The sequence below is a fragment of the Lasioglossum baleicum genome, chromosome 7 (genome assembly GCF_051020765.1).
Source record: "Lasioglossum baleicum chromosome 7, iyLasBale1, whole genome shotgun sequence".
Lineage (NCBI taxonomy): Eukaryota > Metazoa > Arthropoda > Insecta > Hymenoptera > Halictidae > Lasioglossum > Lasioglossum baleicum.
In genome coordinates, this window is record NC_134935.1 from 10,479,107 (window position 1) to 10,501,732 (window position 22,626).

Sequence of the window (22,626 nt, forward strand, 5' to 3'; positions counted from 1 at the left end):
GAGTTCAAGTCGGTAACCGCGCTATCTAGCGGTAGATTTGGAACTAAATTTGGCTAACAGTTTGAGCGTTTTGCCGCTGCAGGAAATGGCGCTGTACGGATGTTTAGGAAGAGCAAATAATTCGTGCCGGAATTAACATTGCGTCTTATGGGAAAAGTGGCACGGATTATTTGCTGCTGTAATGAATATCCAATATTTTTCAGTTTGCATGAATAAATTATCTTTATTGTACATTCCAGACACAGAGGATTCTCCAGTATACACCCACCAATTTTTTTAGCCCCTGAATAACAATTTCATTGAATATTTAACCATCCACTGATACCTGTCAATAACGCGTTTGAGGTTTGGGAGCATACATAAAATAGATTATGACAGAAAACTTATTCATATCTTCGAAGCTTCGCCTATATATGTATAGTAGGGATAGTAGCAAGGTATCTCTCATAGAGAATCTCGCATGACTGTATTTTTTCTCGATAAATATGGTGCTAAAATCTTGGTGACCAATCTGTTGAATAGATTTTCGTCCATACGAAAATAATTTTTGTAATCATCAGCACGCAGCAAATTTAAATGACCGTACCGATCACGTTTTTTCCATTTTCAGCCACTTCTTCATCCATACTGTGCGTTTCAGTTTCCTCCTGCTGCCCAATGCCAAGGATAGTAGCCAACAGTAGCCAACAGTAGCCAAACAGGCTCTTTCTTTATAAGACATTGCGCCAGATACGCACCTAAATTCATCAAAATGAACATGCCTTGTCTCCATAGCAATGTTACATTTGTTGTAAAATGGAAGGCGTATCGAATTATACATTCGTGCCACTCGCATCAAAGAATTACGTAGGAATCAATAATAAAACAACACAGAGCTTGTTTTCGAAATGGTAATTGAGTCCATACTTTTTAGATCGCATTGCGTGTTTCAATATGTACATTAGTTTGTATACATAACAAATTATTGTTATTATATTGCAGGGGTATACGTGGAAATTTCGTTATTCAACATTTTTCATTTAATGAACCTTTCCAACAGTATCAGAAATATCTTTTAGTAGATGTTAGTTGATTAATACATTATTTATAATCATTTTATTTGTACATGTTTCATATAAAGTAATTGCATTTCAATTACTTATAGGCATTCTTTAAAGATAACATTATTGGGAAAGAATTAATAACAATGCAAGGAAATCATTGGGCAAAGCAAGGTAGTAAAGAGGAATATTATTTATAATAACATAATATATATTATTAATGCATTTTATAATTGTTAGGCATAACATCGTCAGTTGTTGAGGTAAAACCAGTGCCTTGTTCTGTTTTAAGTATGTCCTTTTTTGATAAATTAAAAGATCCAGAAAATGGAATTGTGTATAAGACAGGGACTATTTGCAAAAGATACGATACAGAAATTGATAATATTCTAGTTAGTGATAATCTCAGAGGAGTATGAATTTTTCTACATTATGTAGTTAATGTTTCACTACTACAAATCTATTTATTTTTTAATGCTTATAGATGTTATTAGACGAAGAATGTCCAGAATACAATTTATACACAAAAGACGAGAGAGAGGAATTTATATTTCGTATTTTTCAAATGCTGGTTCTTGGAGGAATACTGTGTCAACACGAAGATAAATTAGATCCATATTTGGATGCTACCAAAACTATTTACAAAGATTTGATAAGGTGTTGTCATTTATTTGTTAAATTTATATTTAACAGAAAGTGAAATTAATGATTTAATAATTTTAGAGTGGAAAAACAAAATGACTCAGATTTATCTGTTAGTACGCTAGTTCTAGAAGTAGTAGTCAAAGATAGTAAAAATCAAGCATACTTTCCATGTAAGCCGTCTCACATACAAAATATTGGGTTCCTATTAGTATACAACAAAACTCGTGAAATTACAACATTCTTACATCAATATGGAGAATACTGTCTGTCTGGAGAAGTATAAGGTCTCGCAAACAATTATATATATTAAAAAATTGGTTTTTCATTAAAATTGTTACTTTGTACAAACATTGAAATATTTAAATTATGTATTTGTTGTAATAAATACATTGTGCATTATTTACATTATTCAGAATTGGGCAAAATTCGTGATATAACTGAGAAACAAATACTTTTTCATATAAAAACAAAAATGGAAGTGTTGTAAAGCTCCACGAATTACGCCCCACTACATATATATTTACACATGTATTTAACATTTCATATTTTATCGAAAATACCTAACTGGCAATTGTAAAGAAACAACAAGAATACTTTTTTTTATTATTAAATCTATAGTAATCCTTTGGCGTGTTATAGAAAGATGTTGGAAAAGTACATTTTTCTTTACGATGATCCTAGCTATATTAAAAAATTGATAAATTATTGCTTATTATTGCTTGCAGTAACAATACTTTCTTAAATGGTACAATGAATTTTCTACACATCTTGCTTGAGATCCATACATATTGATTCTACTGACATCTGAAATCTAAAATGTAAGAAAAATTATTGTACAATCTGACATGTAACTATTAAATATTTTATGCACTGTGATGATGATAATAAACTTACCTTGGTTGAAAAAGTATTTCTCCTTATATCATAAGTAATGCTTACTTCAAACAATCCATCCCCTGGATTTGTTTTTACTTTCAGTTGATAAGTTTCACTGGTTGGTTTTGTTTTGGCACTAAAATCTCCTATGAAACCATCTTGATCTCCCGACTTTTGAAATTTTAATAGGCCTAGAATTTGATTTTTTATCAATACGAAACATATTATATTTTATACAATTGTAACAAGAGTTTTACATATATAAGACTTAATTTTTCTTTAGTGGCCAACATTCATATTCAGGGGTTGAAAATAAACCTCAGACTATATAAAAACTACTTCTACCATTAATAATTACTTATTGTATTATTTTCACTCCCCAAATATAAATGCTGAATAAAGTACGAGTCTATTTATATATGTAAATTTTTACAAATTCTATATCGTGTCTAACAATAAGTCACATCATAATCTAAGGGAGCTACATGTGTAAGGTGTTCCAAAAACTTTCTTGAAAGGAGAGATTCCTGCAGTCATTTGAACTTTTTTTTGCAAAAACGTTCTCCGAAAAGCACGGACCAATCGGGGCGCGGCGACAGCGGATGGATTCTGGCTTGGCCAATGCTATAGCGGAGAATATTTTGGCAAAAGAAAAAGTTCTTTCAAATGACTTCTGGAATAACTCTTTTCAAGGAAGTACCAGACTTTGCCATCCCGTATAGGTAACAAGGTAAATAACACCCGCTGTAAAAATTAGAATTTTTTGTTACCTTTATTCGGCAAAAGTTTAGCAGCCCATAATATTTCTTTTAACTGCAATCTTTCGCATATTTTACGATGCTCCTCTGTATAAACATTAAGAAACTCTATAAAATAGTTGGCTGCAGCGATTACATTGGCATCTTCAATTGAAATTTCTTGCCAACTAAGGCAAGCACACCAATGCGGTTCTATAAATGCATCTGCACATGTTCTTTCTAACGGTATCTGCGTGTGTTATGTAATGGAATTAGGTGATTTAGATCATTAATAAAATATCTAGTTAGTTAGAAAATGAAAAATTACGCGAGACTTACTTTATCAAATAAACTAATTGCTCTTTGATGGCGATCGCCGTCTTTTGGAGTTTCAAAATTCAATATGTTTTCTAGTGTTTTGTGCACGTCGAATGGTGTGGTTAAGTATTGGGTATTATGCAAAAAATTGGCATATGCTTTTGGGTATGCTTTTTTGAACCATGGTGGAAAAACAAAGGAAAAGAATGGAAGTCTTTCTTCCTGTTTGCCCTGTAAAGTGTTGCGAATTTCTGCAAATCTTTAAAGTACACGTTTGTTAGTACAATTTATTCAAAATATTCAGTATAATGTATTGACTAAACACAAACCTGTGTCCATGATCACTCATTAATATTAATAATGTGTTATTCAAGTGACCATATTCGTTTAAATCTTTCACCCATGTATGTAAATCTCCATCAACTACTCCTACGTCGTTATAAGAGTCATGCGAAAGTTCTCCATGAAAACCAAACAAGAACTTCGGTTGATGTTCGTAGACATTGAAAATTTCTTTCATATAATTTAACATTACCTGGAAGAATATAATATAGTATATGTGACCTCAATATATTACTATTAGAAAAAATTTGAATTTACCATGTGCCTCGGTATGCTTCCAACGCAATACTTATTGTAATATCTAAAATATGGGGCAGCAGCTAAATAGTATGTTCTCATATAGTGATCAGTGGGTTGTTCCTTGAAACCTTTTAGACGATATGTGAAGGTTCCAATATGATGCACGTCTTCCATAAATCCTGTTATGTACCCTTGTTTTTTGTATTCATTCCATATCATTGGATACACATTGACAAAATACGCTTTCTGTCCCATACGTTTTCTTGTATCTGGTAATTCGAGCTCGATCTTTCCAGTAAGAATAGGAATAAGTGCTTGCGGCGTGCCATCGCCTACTATATTATATCCTTCCAGAACTAGAGCATCCAGGTCATTTTTTAGATACTGATATGTTTTTGGTAATTTGCGTATGAACGTATTGCGAGATAAGGAATCAAAACCTAACATGAGTATATTTAGTTTAAGAGCGTTGCTCGCAACATTTTCCCATTTGTTTTCTTCTTTCATCCGAGGATCATTCTTTACTCCAGCCATAATACTGTGCCACCTAAAAATTATCGATTTAAGTAGAACACTGCTGAAATTATCATTTAACGCGTTATCGAGTTTGGTTGTGCCAGTCAGCTATAACCACCGCAGCATCGTTGGAAAATTCATTGCCTGTCGGTAACGACCACCGCCATGGTAGTCAATGTGTTAAATATGTTTTTATACTTACTCATCGCCATTTTTCGATTCACATTTGACATCGACAAAATCACTGTGTTTAAGTTCATAATAATCATTGGAATCGACCGATGTCATGAATAATACATTATAGTCATTTTTTCTAACAATTTCTAGAGAGAAACAGAATTGTTATTAGAACTAGTACAATGACATTATTGCAAAGTTGATCTAACTTACCGCTAAAAGAACATATTATCGAGCCATATTTTTTCTTAGCTTTTTTGCTAATTTCAAGTCTCGAGCCGCTAACCGTAACCCAATCGTCAGGTTTACACGATAAAGGAGATACGGTGTGTATAAATTTGATGATTTCTGGATTGGACACATTTAACTGAGGTAATTTACAAGCTACTTCTCCTTCTCTGGAAATATGAAAGTCCTTTATAACGTCGCTCACATTTAGAACACAGATCAAATTATGTATTTGAATATTTGCTCATTGGATGAGGAATTACACACCTGACACTAGGTTGTTCCGATTTCTTAATCAACTGAGATATGTGTATTCTAAAAGAAGATAATCCCAATTACGATTGGTCACAATAGAATGTTCTCAGCGTAAGATATTAAACATTCGCTCACAATTTATCCAAGTTTGTTAAATTTTCATCGAATACCCATCCATCCTCGCCCACTGTCAATCCATTATCATCCAATTTGAGTCGAAAAATTTGGACAACACAGAATACCAGAGTAATAAATACTGCTATTATTAAGATACGTCGAAAATAGCATGACGTTATCCTCATTGTTACTCAGTTTAACATACCTGTAAAACAATTTCAAGTTTATACATATTTATATACATAGTTTATACATTAGTTATAACTAGTCTCTGTGATGAGTTCCGATTTGTTAATTAAATATTAACGGTATTGATACTTATTTATTTGCTACACAAATGCTTATTAATACTTTCAATGTTCATACATTAATTCTGGAAAGTCTAGAGAACGAGAAAAACGGTGTACCACTTCAATCAGTTGCTTGCTCTAGGCACAGTATTAATCGATATCTGAAAAGCCATAAACCACATCAGACGAGAATTATGGAATAGTTGATAAATGATATATTGACGATCACGGCAGGTAAACAAACGAGTAAACATTTAACACCGTTTGGTCAAGTTTCTCTTTGAAAATCTTCTATTCGTAGGTACGCGAGCAGACGTTCGCGTCTGTCTACTGCCATCAGGTAGTGAATCCCATGCATCTGCTCGACTATTTAAATATTACTATGTATTTAAGTTACTTAAATTACCTACCCCAGATTGACTGTTATATGTTTACCTATGCTCCGCCATTTACTCGATTTCTCCTGATCGATATTCGTACGAGTGTATGTATATGTGCTTCATATTATTTTGGCATCTTTCCGCACATGCCCGTTTGACACACGCGCAACATTTAATCAATAATACACACAGTTAGAGTAGAACTTTACGTAGAATCACAGGTACTCCTCATACGCAGTAGAACTTCGTTTACCTGCGCCTTATGTTCACAAACAGTTAATTTTCGGTTTCCGAAATAGAAATTCTATTATCAATTCTCTCTGGTTGTACTGTCCAAAGTTCATCGAGCGTGTTTTTACTTATAAAAACGTGTGTTGATCGGATGTCTATACATATATGTATACTAAACGCTTAGTGCTACGTAAAAGATCGCTGTATCAAATGATAAATAGTGTAAAATGTGTATAATAAATTTTGGCATAAAAATAATAAAACAGTATTTAATGAAGTGTGCTGTATATTTGTATTATAATAATGAATAATAAATAAACCACAACGTGTTATGCTTAAAAACAAATACAATAAAAAAATCGATGTTTTGATATTTCCTACCCGAACACAAATATTATTGCAAGACAATCGAATCAATTTTCTTTTTCATTCCTATTAAGTTAGGCTGACCCAAAGGTAAATGTGACGGAAAATAAATAAAGAAATTTCTTCTTCAATTAGCTTCGATTTTTCTAATTATTTATCCAGCCTTAATAAATTAAAAAATTACTATAATATACATGCCATATTTAAACAAAATAGGAAAGCTCGTCGATAGTTAAATAGTATCAGTGCAGTAACACATCAGTGCAAAATACATTCAGACATTTATAAAAACATGACCTTGAAATGACCTTGATCTTCGAAAATTAAAGTGTTACCTTCAGATCAAGCTCAAGGTCATGTTATTATACATATCTGAATGTATTTTTCGATCAGTTACCCGATGCAATAAAATAAAAATGTAGTTATGTATCAAAAAACATCGATGACCTTGATAACTCCGAAAAAAATTACCTTTGGAAAAAAATTTTCGTGCCAGATATTTGGTCCATTGACACCATGCACATTACGTAACAAATATTTTTTGCATCACAATAATCTGAAGAGATATTTAGGTGTCCTGTTTTAGACGAAACACCCTGTATGTCTTGAAGAAAATCGACTAAATATATTTATCGAATACTTGTGTCTCGATATAACTTACTTGCTGTAGCTTACTGTGCTTCGGTTTCCGGCCAACAAGAGTGACTATCGGCGAGAAGAAGATAGGCTAGATAAAGTGATGATACGTACAGCACATTCAAAGATGTATGTACATTAGGACGAAGTGGAAAACGTTATTTTAAGCCTTATTTTCCAAATTTTAGTTAAAAAACTCAAACAAGTCCAACTTTCTCCCGTTGGTGGAGTTTAATCTTTTTTGTATCCAGGACTATATATTTGTTGCGTAAATGAAGGGAAGGGGCATCCCCGCGAGGTGCCAAGATGCTGCCTCGGTCACTAGTATTGTCTCACCGATAAGCTTTCTTGTCTATTCTGTTGTTACATATTATCTATTCTATTCTGTTGTTGCACCTTAGGCCGCGCGATTGGTGTTTACATGCAGTTCTTTTCTACGTTCAGCATTCTTTGTACTTTTGGCGCGCGCGGTCGACACAGTCATAATAAAATAGTTTGCCTGCACGATCTCTGTCCCTGCTCGGAACACGCGATGGGTGCTAGATCGCAACCAGTCTGCGAGTCTCGTCAGGCCCCTTGTGAACAGAACCTTGTGCTCGCAACAAAATAGATATACATAGTCCAAGAATAACGGATTCAGGAAAAGACGATTATAAAGTTACGTGTCCGAAAAAAACTATATAAGAATTTAATAATCGTGTAACTGATTGAACACAGTGATCGTGCCGAACATGTCTGTTGCAACAGTGTACGACTGTACGAGATAATGCGTGTATGTGTGCACAAGCAAAAGACGTGTCATTAGATACTAATCGTTGGGAATCGGTTCGGTGGGAAGAACGAGCGAGTCAATTCACCGTGCTGCATCATTTCCCGACTCATAAGTTACCCTTCCGCCCGTCGCCCAGTTGTGCTTCGGAGCCCGCCTCTGCTTATCGTACGCGTACCGTATGCGTCAGCGTTAGTGGGAAGAGTGGGGGAAGCAAAGGCGGGCTTCGCTGCGCAGCTGGGCGAGGGGCGGAAGGGTAAGGGGCCTGGCGAGACTAGAATATGGTAACCCTGATCGCAACTTTACTGTATATATATAGTGAATTTTTTTTACCCGGTGGTGAAAGAGACATCGGCGAGTTCACGATACAATTCCGTACACAGGAAGAAGCCTCGGTTACGCATAACTTGCCCAGACTTCGGCTCGTAATACTGATATGAAAAGAATGACTTTTATAGATTATTAGACGGCTGCAGCTTTCGATTATTTTAATATAGAATGTCATTATTTAAATAGTACAAAACACGCATAAATCAGTCATAAAGTATGAAGAGACATACTTTCACGTCGATTTATTCCTTACTACACGCTATTTTAAATAACTAAATAGACGATTCGAGACGCACAGCGCTCAAACAGGTTGGAGAGTCGCTGACAATGTTCTATGTTAAATAAATAACAAATCTCCCTTAATTCTAGTACCTAAAGTCTCTCCGATCATGTAGAAGACTGCGATCCTTTAATAGTCTTAAACAGTATAAAAATATGGTACTTACAACTACATTACACGATTAATATTTATCACAAGGCAATCATTTACTTTGACATGAGAAAAAAGAATGAAAAAGTAAATCTGAATGAAAATTACAGAGTGTATCACGCACGATGAGTATTAGACCAGACAGATTCTACGCAACTCAATGCTGTCTGAACGTGGTTATTGCGCTCAATGTAATTTGACACACAGCTGCAACTCGAATACACGCGGTAAAATCCGTCTAATCCATACCTAGTTTAAATAACTATACGAGGCCATTTTCCGCGAAATATTTTCTCCGAAATGAATGAACAATATATACAAAATGAAAAAACTATGTACGCTTCGTGCAGATAATTCATTAGAAAACTGAAATAATCGAAGTGTTTACTCTCTTATAGTTTGCCAGAAGAATCAGAATTAGTTTTAAAAAAAGCTATCTCGTGTGCGACACCCTGCGAACTGCACTACAAATTCTATTTCTGTGCATCACTATATTTTATTAGTCATTTTTGTCGATTTAGTTTTCCTTTATCACGACGACTGAAATTGCTCTAATAATAAGTACATACTCCTCTTTAAATAAAATAAATATCTTTACAGTTTATCGTCCTACTTTAGGAGATAATTAAATAAATAATACATAATAAATTATGCAGACTGGTAAAAACATGATGTTATTTGGCGTCGGTTCGGTTTGAAATTCAAGATGCAAATGCAGGTGCATAAATCAAGAAGCGACTTACGTTTCACTGAAGGTAATCTGTGAACTACTAACTCGATAGTCGGTCGTGACTGATTAAAGTGCAGTTTTGTCATAATTACACAATCTTGGCTGGTGTGAAGAGGCCACTCCTCCGGAATATGTGACGGGACCTTTGAATCTGCAATTTAAAGATATGATTTCCGACCGGGCTGCATAATGACACTTTGTTCGCGTGCGCACAAAAGTTTAATTGTTACCGCTGTCAACGTAGAGTGTCTTTCTCCGCTCTCGCTCACACGACTGGTGACACTAGGCGGAAGTTCTTCGTTTCTCCTCGTTATACGGGCAGGCATGTATCCGTTATACGTCAACATTAAATAGTCGGGTATCAGGCAGATAACTACAATCACAATAGCCAGTAGCCACAACGACATCGACGAGAATATTTTCGGAAAAACAGTCAACATGTCGCCATCGTACCGTCTGAAATCAGGTCGTATTCAGATCCTGGGTGTATTCACAAAACACGTTTCTAATTCACTGATAACTTTGGCGATATCGGTTGTTTGTGCAAAAAGCAATTTGCTACGGTGTAGCATTTCCCTTATAGCGTGTTTACGAACGCCGCTTACCTGTGTATAAAAGAGTAGCACATCGCAAATACGATAAATGTGAACTCTGAAAGTATCACTACCAGCACCAACGGAAACGTCCAATTCGAACTGTGTAGCAAAACCTGAAAATGATCGATCGTGAATGCTACTTTCTGCGTAGATTTTTATTGCACACACGTACTTGTAGATTGGCCACTAACGTGACCACATGAAGAACGAATGTGCTGAAAGTCCACTGATCCACCGGCGTGTTATTATACAAACTGACGGGATTAACACTTATGAAAGTTGACGTCATAAAATATATGACAGCAGCATGCCAGAAACCTGAACAGAAGTTTATATAATCGCATAATAGTATTCAAAACCGTTTCGAATGTATACATCGGATGAACTCTTGTTTACCTAAAATACTCCACAGAACTATCCGCTTGGTCGATAACAAATAATTATGTCTGTACATTTTGTATAGATAAGGACATTGCAGCAGCTTATCGGCGCTGTAATTTTGCTCCAATATTCCGTAAAACACTATTGGCACGGACGTGAATATCACATTGAAAAACATTAAAAACATACCATCGTAAAATACCTACAAGGGGATTGCCGAATCAATATTAGCACGATCATGTGTTAGGGCAGGCCTGGCCAAGCCAAATGGTTTTCACGGGCCACTTTGATGCCGCGTAACGTTACAGCGGGCCGCACTTTAGGTGAACGTGCTTTTAAAAAATGTAATACAAATACAAAATGAATAAAATTTTATTGTTATAATATGATTCAATATAATTAACTCTCGAGTTTTAATTAATGAGATATTTGTTTATCCTTTCTTTCACTTAATTTTTGTAAATCTATATTTATGTTCGACGTTGTACATCTTTTCTTATTAGCTGGTTTTCTAAATTGGCATCAGTTAATGAAGCACGTGACGAACTCTTTGTAAATTTCATCTTCGGAAAAAATATTTCAGAAACATATGTGGATCCAAAAGCACTTAAAACTCGTTGTGCAAAATATTTTAAGTTGGAATATCTCTCGGATGTAATATAAGTATATAGTAAAAATTAATATTTGACGTGGACGCAAAAATTTGTTTCATTTCTTAGATATCAAATATAGAACTGGAGTTCGTAGTCGCACTTGCGCATTATGACAATGACAGTTCATTTATTTAATATTTTTTGTATACATACAACAAGAAACAAAAGTTTCAATAGAAATATAAAATCGCCTCGCGGGCCGCGTGTTGGCCAGGCCTGTGTCAGGGCATTTCATACGTTACCTGTACAGAGAAACCACTGTGAATACCGAACAATAGTTGCGGTGTGATAAACAATATGTTCTTGTAAAAGAAGTACAACGTCAGAGTGCTGATTCGCACGTAGTACCACTGACCGTGAACCAGCAGCACTTTCTTCAGAAATCGAAACTTGGCTATCGCGAAATCGGAACTCATCGTTGCTTGGCGACCCTCTTTGCCCATTATTCCGATACCAACGTGAGCTTCTTGTATCATCGCAATGTCGTTGCCCCCATCACCGATAGCAGCGGTGTGCGGATGGGAGCTGGCGTGTTTAACTAAACTCACTATCTGCAGTATACGATTGCCAAATATCAGATACGCTCATATACACGTTCAAATATCAGATCGTTCTACGACGAACTGGAGTAGTGCTCGATTTTTTAACCTTACAGATTTAGTCCAATTTAAGGGGGTAGACTCCCATTCCCATTATTGCAAGGGTGCGGGATGCGCCTTCTCATTTCTCCGTACAGTAATCGCGCGTTTACTGTCAAACAGCCGTGTTCTGTACTGACAGTGATCGTTCAGAGACACGATTTTTTTTATGACTGCGTCTACCGCGCCGAGACTTTAATCGAAAAGCGGAACATAGCGAAGGATAGGATGAAATTCGGATCGCGTGGCTGAAGCGTGTCGCCGCGCCGTCGCCGGCACAGTTTAAAGGCCCGCGTGTTCTCATAATGTAATGCCTGTTAAAAATACCTTATTTTTCATTACATATTTTTTTATTGGACTTCCACTAACTTATTTCTGGCATTTTTCTGATTAAAATGACACCAAACACGATATAATTTTAACTGTATTTAGTGGTTTAATCGACGATGAAAGTTTCGAACGTAATGAAGAACAGCGTTTGGGAAAGAAAGAGACGCGGACAGATGCCGTCGCCGGCACTGTCCTTCCTTGCGTTCGAAAATTTCACCATCGATTAAACCACTAAATACAATTGAAATTAGATCGTGCTTGGTATCATTTTATTCAGAAAAATGTCAGAAATAAGTTAGTGAAAGTTCCATAAAAAAATAATGGAAATTGAGAAGTTTGAACATTCGATTCATTCGAGTCAATGTTGTGCTGTTCACACCGATATACCTGAGCCGAGATCAATCATCGCCGTCCTGCGGCGCGGCGTTGGCCGGCAGTGGAGTGAGTAGGCACTTGACAGTGATCGCACAGACGACCACTGACAGTAAACGCGCGATTACTGTAGTCAAAAGCGCTAGATAAACTATCAATCTAGGCCGCGATCGCCCTCAAAAGTCCTACTTTTACATTTACGGACATAATTTGCATTATTTGGAAACATAAAGCTGCGCATGTAGCTATTTCCATAAATCTGCGAATAATGCAAATTATGTCCGTAAATGTAAAAATGGGACTTTTGAAGGTGATTGCGGCCTAGATTGATGTTTTATCTAGCGCTTTTGACTACTGAGAAACGAGAAGGCGCATGCCACACCCTTGCAATCCTAGAAACGATTCTACCCCTTTAAGCGAGCAAACGAAAACTTGCCTCGCTTTTTTGCAAAGGAGTCAGCCTGCAGCAGACCACCGCCTCGCAGGCCATCCCGATCGTTTGGAATTCGAGCGGGCAGTTGTTCAATGCTACCGTTATACTATATCCGTCAACTAATAGACCATAGTGATTATGGGGTTCGAGTATCATTCGCCGCCTAGAACGAAGCGTGTTTTACAATGGAGAACACACCGATTAATAAGAGCAATAAATCACTCACTCGAAATATGCGATTCGGTCTATGCACATTTGCGGCGTTGTTATGTCCACCATTCTTAATACTTCCGTTCCTTCTTTGAACTGGCCGCACAAGAATGCTATGTTCTCGGCGGTTTCCGCTTTGTCGCCAGTCAACACCCATATCTAAGCGGAAAAGAAGTTGATGCAATGACAGGCAGAGTAAACGAGGAGATTACATCTGTCGTACAGATTGATAAGATTTATTATTCCGGGAGACTCACCTTGATGCCTGCGACTCGCAAACTCTCGAGCGTCTCCTGCACCTCTTCCTGAAGACGATCCTCAACGGCAGTCACACCTAACAAAGTCAGACCGCTCTCCAATTGATTGTAAGCTCTCTCGGTGTGCACCGCTCGCTCTATCCCGATCACTTGCCTGGCCCTTTCCACTCTCTGCATCAGTTTCTCGTATTCCGTTCGGCTCATCTTCTTGTACGCGACAACCAACGTTCGAAAGCCTCTCTGAAAAAATGACCGCTTTCACTAACTTTTTCTAACCAGTGCGGGATTAAACAATAAGAGGACACCATAGGAATTTTCTGAATTTTACATCTTTCACATTGTAATAATATCGCCGAGTGTTTGTGCGCGTACGTGAACGAGTGGAACGATAAAAATCAGTAGCGAGTGAGCACAACTTGAATTTTTATTACACATACTTTTTAGTTAAATTATCGAAAAGGTCTAGGAAATCTTGTATAAGGGGGTCTCAAAATCTTCTAAGTGTACTGTCTGTCCAACGAGAGTTGGCACAGATTTTGCTAGTGGGGTGCAGGGGGGTTTGCGAGATCCCACTCTTGCGCTTAGGTTCTGGCGGGAACGATCGTGATAGGAGCTCGGCGTCACCACATCGCTCTATTGCAGTCGCAATCAAGACGCTCGTTGGTTGTCTTCGTCAAGTGATTCGGCCAATCGCGGAGGACGTGTAGCGCGGAGTAGGGATACCACGTGGTACCTACGAGTTTCACTGTGCCAACTCTTGTTGGACGGACAGTACTTCCATAAAAAAGCCGCATCACGGGATGATGAACATGATCGTAACACGTGAATGAGGTCTAAAAGATAAGGAACAAACCATAGAAAAGTCAGCTACGTGAGCGATTGCTTCATTTATCTTCCCTGACACTATCATCGGAAAAACAGCTGAATCAGCGCCCTTGCAGTACAGCCAGTAATCGTTATTGTTGTCTTGAACTATTACCGACATCCTCTTTCGTTCTGTGACAAGAAAAACACACGTTGTTAATCTGTTTCGTTACAGGTTCAATGCGATTTACGAACCGGAAGTGAATTCTAAGACCTCCATCTTCTGGAAGAGCATCTGTTTGCCCTTGGCTCTCAGCTCAATCGTATCATTAGAGCTGTTTTGAAACACAACTCCGCATCTGGCGCTAGCCTCCACTAATGCTTTCTCGTCTGCTGACGTTGCCTATCGGACACATGTGTATTCTTATCGTTTATTTCGAATCAAACACGCGGTTGCATTTCTGGTAAGTTGTCAAAATTAAGTCGTTCCGAAAGAACAACATTGACGTTTTCATTTAGACGAAGCATCTCGTCTCGCTAATTGTTGACACGAGTCAACGAGAGAACGTTGCCCAACTGTTCCGTAGCAGATTGTATGAAAGATAAAAATAAACCGCGCTAATGCGAAGCGACATTCTTACCTGGTACTCCGGCAGATCCGGATGCATCAATAACGAACTGTTTACTCGAGTTACCTTCTTCTGCCTGAAGCTTTCGCGGTATTCGATGCGCTTCGCAACAACTGACGGCCTCACGCTCGGTGGCGAGATTTGAACCGTATGGCACAGTGCGATGCTTATCATAAAGTGCCAGATGTCCGACTGTAATCAGAACGGTCAGTTTTACCGATCGGACATGTTTCATTTCATACACATATTCTCTGTTGCCCCTCGTTCTTATAAATTACAAATTGAGATATACAGTAAAGTCGCGATCTAGCACCCATCGCCTGTTCCGAGCAGGGACAGAGATCGTGTAGGCAAACTATTTTTCTATGATTGTACAAAGGATGCCGAACGTAGCAAAGAAGGATGCAAACACGGACCGTTTGCTTCTTGGCCCCTCGCGGGGATGCCCGCCAGTGGAAGGGGTAGGTGATCGTGGAGATCCTCAAGGAGCTAGATCGCGACTTTACTGTAAAACGAATAACTAGAATTTGCGTCTGTTTAAAATAACTTAAAAGTCTAAAAACTAACTAAAAGTCTGTTTGAAATGATTACCTCCCAGTCGACTAATTTCTTGGCTTGCTCTTCGTCCCCGTTGGGGGGCAACAAATAGAGAGAGCCGTCGCAATCCTTTTCCATATACATTTTCCCGTCGATGGAGCAACGCTTGAACACCATCATGTTTTCGGTCAACGTGCCTGTCTTGTCCGCGAACAGGAACTCGACCTGACCCAGTTCCTCGTTTAGGTCTGATGAGTTAGCCAACGCCGGTTGATCCGTTTTCTCGTCGTACAAGTCGATGTCCCAGCTGAAGAAAAACGAACCGAGGAATTTTTGTAATTCTGCAACGAGAACAATTGATCGCAGCTTGTCAGGTGTCTCTTTGTTGGTCAGCGGAGTCACGCGACAAGTTTCACACTTGAAGAACGAAAGGAACAATGGCTCTTACCTATTGTGACGTATAACGATATGGGGACGATGTAGTTGTACAAGACTGCGAAACTGAAGAAATCGTCAGCTAATGAGAGAAAGGTGATTGTGTTATAGCCACCGAGGTACAAGTTCCATTTAGTTGTCGAGTCCATCAGAGTTTTCATCATGCAAGACTCTATCACTTCGACTATCAGCAGCACCATGAACGCGATGATATACTTGTTAATGGATCTGTAATTAAGCACCGTGTAACGCTGTGCGAAACGACAACGTAATTGCGCACCGTGTTTCCTCATTCGACATACATATGTATGTATACAGTTACTCGAATTAATATTCGGTCGCTCTAAAAATGACGATAACTTTTTTGATATTGTACCATACGGTTTGAACTTTTTTGGGAAGCTAGAGCATTTAGTTTACTACAGGATGTGAAAAGAATTTTTTCAAAAATTGGAATTTATCGGAATTGTATTATAGAAAAAATACTAAAAGTTGCATTTTACAACTTTTTGATGTGGGCCTATATTGAAAATTAAAAAACTACGTTTTATAGATCTGTGTGAATTAAACATATACAAACGTTCAAAGATGGTAAAAATTGCAGATTTTCACGATTTTCGGCCTATACATATCTAAGAATTCTTACATCTTTCAATGCCTGTCGTTTCTTCCTGCATCAACCGATTTCGACGAAACTTCCACAGTGCATATAATTGACGCAGATCTACAAAACGTACTTTTTAAATTTTCAATATAGGCCCACATAAAAAAGTTGTAAAATGCAACTTTCAGTATTTTTTCTACAATTCCGATCAATTGCTATTTTTGAAAAAAATTTCTTTTCACTAATTGCTGTAGCTTCCCAAAAAAGTTCAAATCGCATAGTCCAATATTAACAAAGTTATCGTTTTTTTTGAGAGCATCCGAATATATATTAATTCGAGTCACTGTACGCTTACCTCTCGGCGGTAGAAAATTTGTTACTTCTGATTTTCGAATTCAACGACAATTTTGTGTCTTGTCCGGTGTATATCGCGCATCCGATTACGTGCTCGGTGTATTTCAAGTTACAACCGCGAAGCATCAAATTCTCGCTGTTTAGATGACCACTGCGTTCGCTGTCGCCGTTTTCGATCTCCAGCTTCCCGTGGAAACCATACAGATCTGACGAAGGATGCTGACAAGTGATGGTAGCCTGCATCGATACAATTTCCGTTGTGGTCATTTTCGAGAGCACCTTCGGGACCATCAATGTCTAAACAGGCGACGGTGGACCATGATGTAACAAAATCTTATCGAAACATGTTTCCGCTTCTTTCGAGAAGAAGTCTGTTACCTTTAAGTTAGTCTCTCCGTCAAGATTGGCGGTGGTAATGTAGCAACGTTCATCCTCTTCCGAGGAATACAGGAGTAAGAGATCGCAAGGTATGTCTTCGTCTCGGGATACCTTCACTAGATCACCGACCACTATTGATTCGCAGTGAATCATCTACGCATATAATCATCAAGATCGTAATTAGACAAGAAATTATTATAGTATAGAGAATGCAATATGTTTCCACGCTAAAAAGGGAATTGTTCTACAGAAAGAAGGAAGTCGAAAACGTGCTATAAAACATTTACAAACAAGATTTCGAGGAAATCGGCTTTGAAAATTCATCAGGCACTGATACATTAGTCAAATTGTATTTTCTCAAGAACGAAAAACTCTGGAAAATAAAATTCTCTATTTTCTTCTGGTTGCACCACCAAATTGGACATGTCCTGTATATGATAAAAGATAACACGGTGACAACAGGTTAATCTTGATACGAACCGTTGCACGAAATTCGTTGAAATAATCTAAACTCGATTGGCTTCAACAGTTACAGGAAACGATGAAAGATTATACTAATCGATAAAGTGAGGAAAATCGTTATCTCATTGACGTACCTGAGTGTAAGAAAATAGGAAAATACTATAATATTTCCGTTCTGAATGTGGCATAGCACTTTTATCTCGTTTTTTGCAAAACAATGTTAACACCATTGTCGGGTATATCGGAGTGAACCACTACTAACCAATTACAAAACTTCTTTATGCTTCATTATTTTTTATGAGACTTTTACCAACTTATGTGTGGAATTTTTCTGATTAAAATGACACTAAACACGAAATAATTTCAACTGTACTTAGTGGTTTAATTCTGGTCTGGACAACTAGTGCTGCGAGCGTCGATGACGTAGAATCGGCTACGTCACCCAGCCTGTCGCGACAGGTTCGGAAAGGTACCGATTCTACGTCATCGTAGCACCATACGATCTAATTGTAAGTGGCAGCACGGATCCGAGAGTTTCTCTTACACCAAGGCTTTACTGTGTAAAAACATAATAAGTTACATAACACAAATGTCATACTGCAACGATTTCTAAGAAATGTTACACCTGCTTGCTAACACACACTCCAATACTTCAGATCAGGGTTCCGGAAAAACCCTTTTCCTGAGATCCTACAATAATCATGATGATAATATCGTGTAAAATTTTTATCATAGCTCAGAAGCGTCCATTGTTGATAACGTAACTAAAAAAGATAATGTAACCAAAGGATTTAAAATTGGACTGTGATGTCACTAGTAGCAAGACTAGGAATCAGAAATATTAATGTTAATGTACCACTTATTAGCATTTATTACATATATCAGCTGTTCACCAAGCCTGGAGAGTTTTCGCGTCATACATACCTCAAGCTACAGATTAACATCCTAACGTTTGTGGTTAACTTACAGCGCAGTCAAATAAAGACAGATGTTGTATTCAAATAGCACATTAGTTACCTGTACACATCTGCTGCGAACAACATTCACGTATCTTCGATTGATCTGTTTGTCCTCGACGTAACGGCGGTGATCTTCGTATCCCTGTTTACACGCGGTGATAAAAACGACGAAGCTGAGTGGTAGAATGCTGGTTAGTGGCGAAATTGCAGAACTGGACACCGCTGCCACGAGCGCCGCAATCAGGAAATAGAAATTTGCGATTCGTCTGAACTGCTCGAAAAGATTCTTCGGCACGAAGTTCCAGATTGTGTACTTTAAGAACAGTAATTTTCGATTAAACGTCTCGGCTGACGAGCTTAAACCTAACAAGGAGAGTGCACAAATTTTTTGCGACACCCCCAGGACTGTTCCAATCAATTAAATAAAATATATAAAAAAAACTATAAAAAAATATATATAAGCAATTAGTTCAAAATTTCTTCTGTTATAAAATTAGTGTCGGAATAGATAGAAAAATTTAATGACATTAGTGACTATGAAAATAAAAGCGTGGAGCGTCCTCGAAGATTACGTCAATATAGTTTAGCGCTTTTATTTCTATAGTCACTAATGTCATGATTTTATTTAAATTTGTATTAAATTTTTCTATCTATTCCGACACTAATTTTATAACAGAAGAAATTTTGAACTAATCGCTAAAAATTTTGGGGAAAAATATTATTAATCATTTAACTGGATTTGGTATTTTATGGAGAACCAGGAAATAATTATTTTCTCCTTTTTAGTGCATTTTAATATAAGCGTGGTTTTTAATAAGTTCTTTTCATATATTTCATTTTCTACTTTTATTGTCATTGGAAGCAAGTGTGTCTATGGGAAGAGGTTTAAAATTCGATTACAAGATTTGACGCATACAACAACAACACGGCAAGTTAATATTATATAATCGTGGTAATAAACAATGCTGGGCGCATAAGACTGCACGAACGAAGTGGAAACTTCTATGGCGCAACGCACACCTGCTTGTTTCTCGCTCGAATTTCCGAATAGCGTTTCACCTCGGAACGTGACGGATCAGACTCATTCACTGCCCAGCAATTGTGTGCGCGTTGCGTCTACAGAAGTTTTCACTTGAATTACTCGCTTGAGCACAGGATTCACTCTAATAAGAATTAACCCTTTGCAGTAGGAGCTATTTTAAGTTGAAAATTGAACATTTCTTCTGACCTAGAATAACTCCATTGTACGATTTTTTTCATTTTATGCATACAAAATTGATATAATACCTCATACAACACTGAAATGTGTAGTAATTGATTAGATACTATCATATTTAATAATGTAAATACTATTGTGAATAGTAGCACAGCAATTTTTAGTGATAATTCTGAGTCATCTCTCGATTGCCCGGCCGCAGACGCACTACATACCAAAAAGGTTCAACTACCTAAATTCTATTGAGCTTAATGAGAGGTATCGCAATGATTTTATGCTCCGTACGTTCATATTGTAAACCTCCAACAGCTGAAGTTGTTCGACTTACCTTGTTCGACACAATATGATTCTTCGGGAAAACAGTTCGGCTCGGTTCGTTATCGGGGCTGATGGTTATATTTCTTTGGTCCGTGTACTGCGAAGTCCCAGAACCCTGTAAGCGCACTCTATTACCAAATATTGCCAATGAATTGCTAACATTTGCGGACGATACGTTGTTGAACAATCATTTCGTCAAAACTGATGCTCACACTGCCGAAGCTTTCGCATGTAAGCCGCTCCTTTAAAACCCGATTATCTTAACGTTTGGCGAACACTACGAGAAATCGAGTGACACACTGACAACGAACAGCGTTGGCTTACAACTGGAAGCGTCAACAGAATGAACGGTGTGACACCGGATACACAGAGTTCGCGACACGTCTGGTTCTACTAAAAAATCTAGAGTTGTGAGAGGTTTTACTACAAACTTGCTTCCCAAAAAAGTATCACGTGGGTGTAAATGTGTTCAGTTCGCAGGAGGATCGGTATGCGAATCCATTGGTGCGACTTCAGGAACGTTTTGCGAATGAATCGCTTCAGCCTGAGCCCGAGCGATCTCACGTTCTTTTGGTATACTATGTAGGGGAGGTTAATCAGATCGTCCAAGCCTTGCGTGACGTGATCGATCTGCGGATCGTATTCCTCCAGAATCTCCGATTCTTCGACAACTTCCTCCATCTGGATAACTTTGTCTTCCGATATTCAACCTCCGATTCTTCTACCGCGCATTGCTGCGTGAAAACTCTGTTTCATCAGAAACTCGCCACGGCGAGGAAAGTTGCACCGATACGTATCGATTCGCTTGTCCGAGTCGAACCAGACAATTGTCCGAAGCCTGTCGCAAACGCAATCTGTCGAATCGTCAAGTGTCATACCAGCATGACTCCCCGCGTCAATTAAATTCGATAGATTCAAAGTTCGAGTGGACAGCAACGATCGTTTGAAATTGCCGGTAAACTACGACGTTTACTCGACTACGGCACTTCGATCCGCCGTGAAAGCAAATGGGAACATGTACACGAACCTACGATCGAGATGTCTCGTACATCATCTGTATCATTATTGCACGAAGTGGTGTACTACACGGCCGCAATTTTCGCGAAGGAAACTTCCTGGGATGTGTGACGCGCGTAAACGCCTCGCGCGATTCAAACACGACGACACCCGCAAGTACGAGAACCTGCTCAACATGAGCAACAGTCAATACTTGGATTACATATACCAATTGTGGCTGAAGGATCCAGCGTCCGTGAGTCCCTCGTGGGAACCGTTTTTCCGATTCGTTCTCCAAGATAGCGCAACAAGTCCGAAGACCTCGTCATCGTGGCGCGTGTCGTCGGCGCCCGCGGTTGTGCCGTCGAGTTTGGTAGCTGCGACAACAGGTGAATTGCGTGTCTACTTACAGTAATGTCCGACTGTATGTCTTGCTGAAAGCTACGCCGCCCATTCCACTGCGGGGCATACCCCGCGAAGGGCCAAGAAGCTCGAGCTGTCTCGGTCGCCGAGCAGTGTAAACACGCCACGTACTAATCCAATTACAAAACTTTATTTCTCATTATTTTTTATGGGACTTTAGCCAACTTATTTGTGGCATTTTTCTGATAAAAGTGGTACCAAATATGATATAATTCCGATGATATTTACTTCTGTAATGAACGATGAATCTTTCATTTCGGCGCGCCGCGACTCTCCGCGACTCTTTCTTTTCCATACGCTGTCCTTCTTTGCGTCGAAAAATTTCATCGTTCATTACTAGATTGCGGATCTTTATGCAAAATAAAAGATGTTTGCATTGATTGCAGGACACAGGAGCCAAATCAAAATTGTATTCTTCTTTTAATTATCCTATTAAGCTGAAACTAATACGTTGATGTCCTTAAATATTTTTAAAATGTCCGCTACTTTAAATTACAAATACCCATCTTTGTCATAAATGCATAAAATCCGCAGTCAATATGTTGGTCAAAGTCCCATAAAAAAATAATGAAAAATAAAGAAGTTTTGTTATTGGATTAGTTGTGCGTTTACACTTCTCGGCGACCGAGGTCTCTCGAGCTTTGCTGTCCTTTTGTACGTTCGGCGCGGTCTTTGAAGCCTCAAAAAAATAGTGTCCTGCTCATGTCTAGGTCACAACACAGAGCCGAGAAATGACTTACAGTCGGACATTACTGTATCTTGCCTGTACGTTCGTAACAATGTCGCCCAATCCAGTCGTTCTCCACTGCTTTGTCCCTAGCGCCTGGATTTCCTCAGCAAAGCGCGAGAACGAAATCGGACAGCGAGTTACAGGGCGAGAGGTTCATTAGCGGAGCCTTGGACATTAACGCAACGATCAGAGCTTATCAAGTATATATGGATCAAGTTCTCTTGGTGGGAGGGGTTCTTCGCTTCGGCTAGGTCGGCT

General features: G+C 38.2%; 4 protein-coding genes across 9 annotated transcripts; 2 read left to right on the forward strand and 2 right to left on the reverse strand.

Moving 5' to 3' along the window:
- Positions 1 to 205: 205 nt before the first annotated feature.
- Positions 206 to 2,721, forward strand: LOC143210179 (cilia- and flagella-associated protein 300). 6 transcript variants are annotated; one of them, XM_076426771.1, is made up of 7 exons: positions 206 to 345; positions 611 to 890; positions 982 to 1,063; positions 1,145 to 1,214; positions 1,281 to 1,453; positions 1,525 to 1,697; positions 1,764 to 2,721. In XM_076426771.1, the coding sequence occupies exons 2-7, from the start codon at positions 796 to 798 to the stop codon at positions 1,966 to 1,968; spliced, it is 798 nt and encodes a 265-aa protein (XP_076282886.1). In that variant the 5' UTR covers positions 206 to 345; positions 611 to 795; the 3' UTR covers positions 1,969 to 2,721. The 6 variants fall into 6 exon arrangements, with proteins under 6 accessions (XP_076282886.1, XP_076282888.1, XP_076282889.1 ...); XM_076426770.1 differs by having other exon boundaries at positions 213 to 437; XM_076426772.1 differs by having other exon boundaries at positions 233 to 345; positions 641 to 890.
- Positions 2,398 to 5,676, reverse strand: LOC143210795 (uncharacterized). The gene is made up of 11 exons (XM_076427986.1): positions 5,649 to 5,676; positions 5,510 to 5,561; positions 5,387 to 5,434; positions 5,105 to 5,289; positions 4,917 to 5,037; positions 4,217 to 4,745; positions 3,946 to 4,151; positions 3,638 to 3,875; positions 3,332 to 3,548; positions 2,580 to 2,752; positions 2,398 to 2,496 (listed from the first exon to the last, which is right to left on the reverse strand). Exons 1-11 carry the CDS (start codon positions 5,674 to 5,676, stop codon positions 2,398 to 2,400), a joined length of 1,896 nt encoding a protein of 631 aa, XP_076284101.1.
- Positions 5,655 to 20,900, reverse strand: LOC143210796 (phospholipid-transporting ATPase IF). The gene is made up of 23 exons (XM_076427987.1): positions 20,673 to 20,900; positions 20,432 to 20,461; positions 20,230 to 20,334; positions 18,744 to 18,998; positions 17,265 to 17,417; positions 16,888 to 17,183; positions 15,942 to 16,156; positions 15,548 to 15,834; positions 14,969 to 15,148; positions 14,583 to 14,730; positions 14,377 to 14,519; positions 13,524 to 13,763; positions 13,283 to 13,425; positions 13,060 to 13,219; positions 11,526 to 11,834; positions 10,646 to 10,832; positions 10,422 to 10,567; positions 10,259 to 10,362; positions 9,884 to 10,109; positions 9,746 to 9,804; positions 8,497 to 8,594; positions 5,858 to 5,942; positions 5,655 to 5,696 (listed from the first exon to the last, which is right to left on the reverse strand). The coding sequence occupies exons 1-22, from the start codon at positions 20,898 to 20,900 to the stop codon at positions 5,932 to 5,934; spliced, it is 3,723 nt and encodes a 1,240-aa protein (XP_076284102.1). The 3' UTR covers positions 5,655 to 5,696; positions 5,858 to 5,931.
- On the forward strand, positions 19,348 to 22,619 carry LOC143210182 (uncharacterized). Its single transcript, XM_076426780.1, has one exon. It carries the CDS (start codon positions 21,235 to 21,237, stop codon positions 21,628 to 21,630), a length of 396 nt encoding a protein of 131 aa, XP_076282895.1. The 5' UTR covers positions 19,348 to 21,234; the 3' UTR covers positions 21,631 to 22,619.
- The last annotated feature ends 7 nt before the right edge of the window (positions 22,620 to 22,626 follow it).

Bases quoted from the DNA above. Each gene is read 5' to 3' on its own strand.
- LOC143210179 (XM_076426771.1), top strand. From the start codon at position 796: ATGGAAGGCGTATCGAATTATACATTCGTGCCACTCGCATCAAAGAAT. The intron at 1,064-1,144 runs GTTAGTTGATTA...AATTACTTATAG, and splicing joins AGAAATATCTTTTAGTAGAT to GCATTCTTTAAAGATAACAT. The intron at 1,215-1,280 runs GTAGTAAAGAGG...TATAATTGTTAG, and splicing joins AAATCATTGGGCAAAGCAAG to GCATAACATCGTCAGTTGTT.
- LOC143210795 (XM_076427986.1), bottom strand. From the start codon at position 5,676: ATGAGGATAACGTCATGCTATTTTCGAC. The intron at 5,435-5,509 runs GTGAGCGAATGT...ATCTTCTTTTAG, and splicing joins TTAACAAACTTGGATAAATT to AATACACATATCTCAGTTGA. The intron at 5,038-5,104 runs GTAAGTTAGATC...GTTTCTCTCTAG, and splicing joins GATAATATGTTCTTTTAGCG to AAATTGTTAGAAAAAATGAC.
- LOC143210796 (XM_076427987.1), bottom strand. From the start codon at position 20,900: ATGGAGGAAGTTGTCGAAGAATCGGAGATTCTGGAGGAATACGATCCG. The intron at 11,835-13,059 runs GCAAGTTTTCGT...CGTATACTGCAG, and splicing joins CTCCTTTGCAAAAAAGCGAG to ATAGTGAGTTTAGTTAAACA. The intron at 10,568-10,645 runs GTAAACAAGAGT...ACTTCTGTTCAG, and splicing joins AGTTCTGTGGAGTATTTTAG to GTTTCTGGCATGCTGCTGTC.
- LOC143210182 (XM_076426780.1), top strand. From the start codon at position 21,235: ATGTACACGAACCTACGATCGAGATGTCTCGTACATCATCTGTATCAT.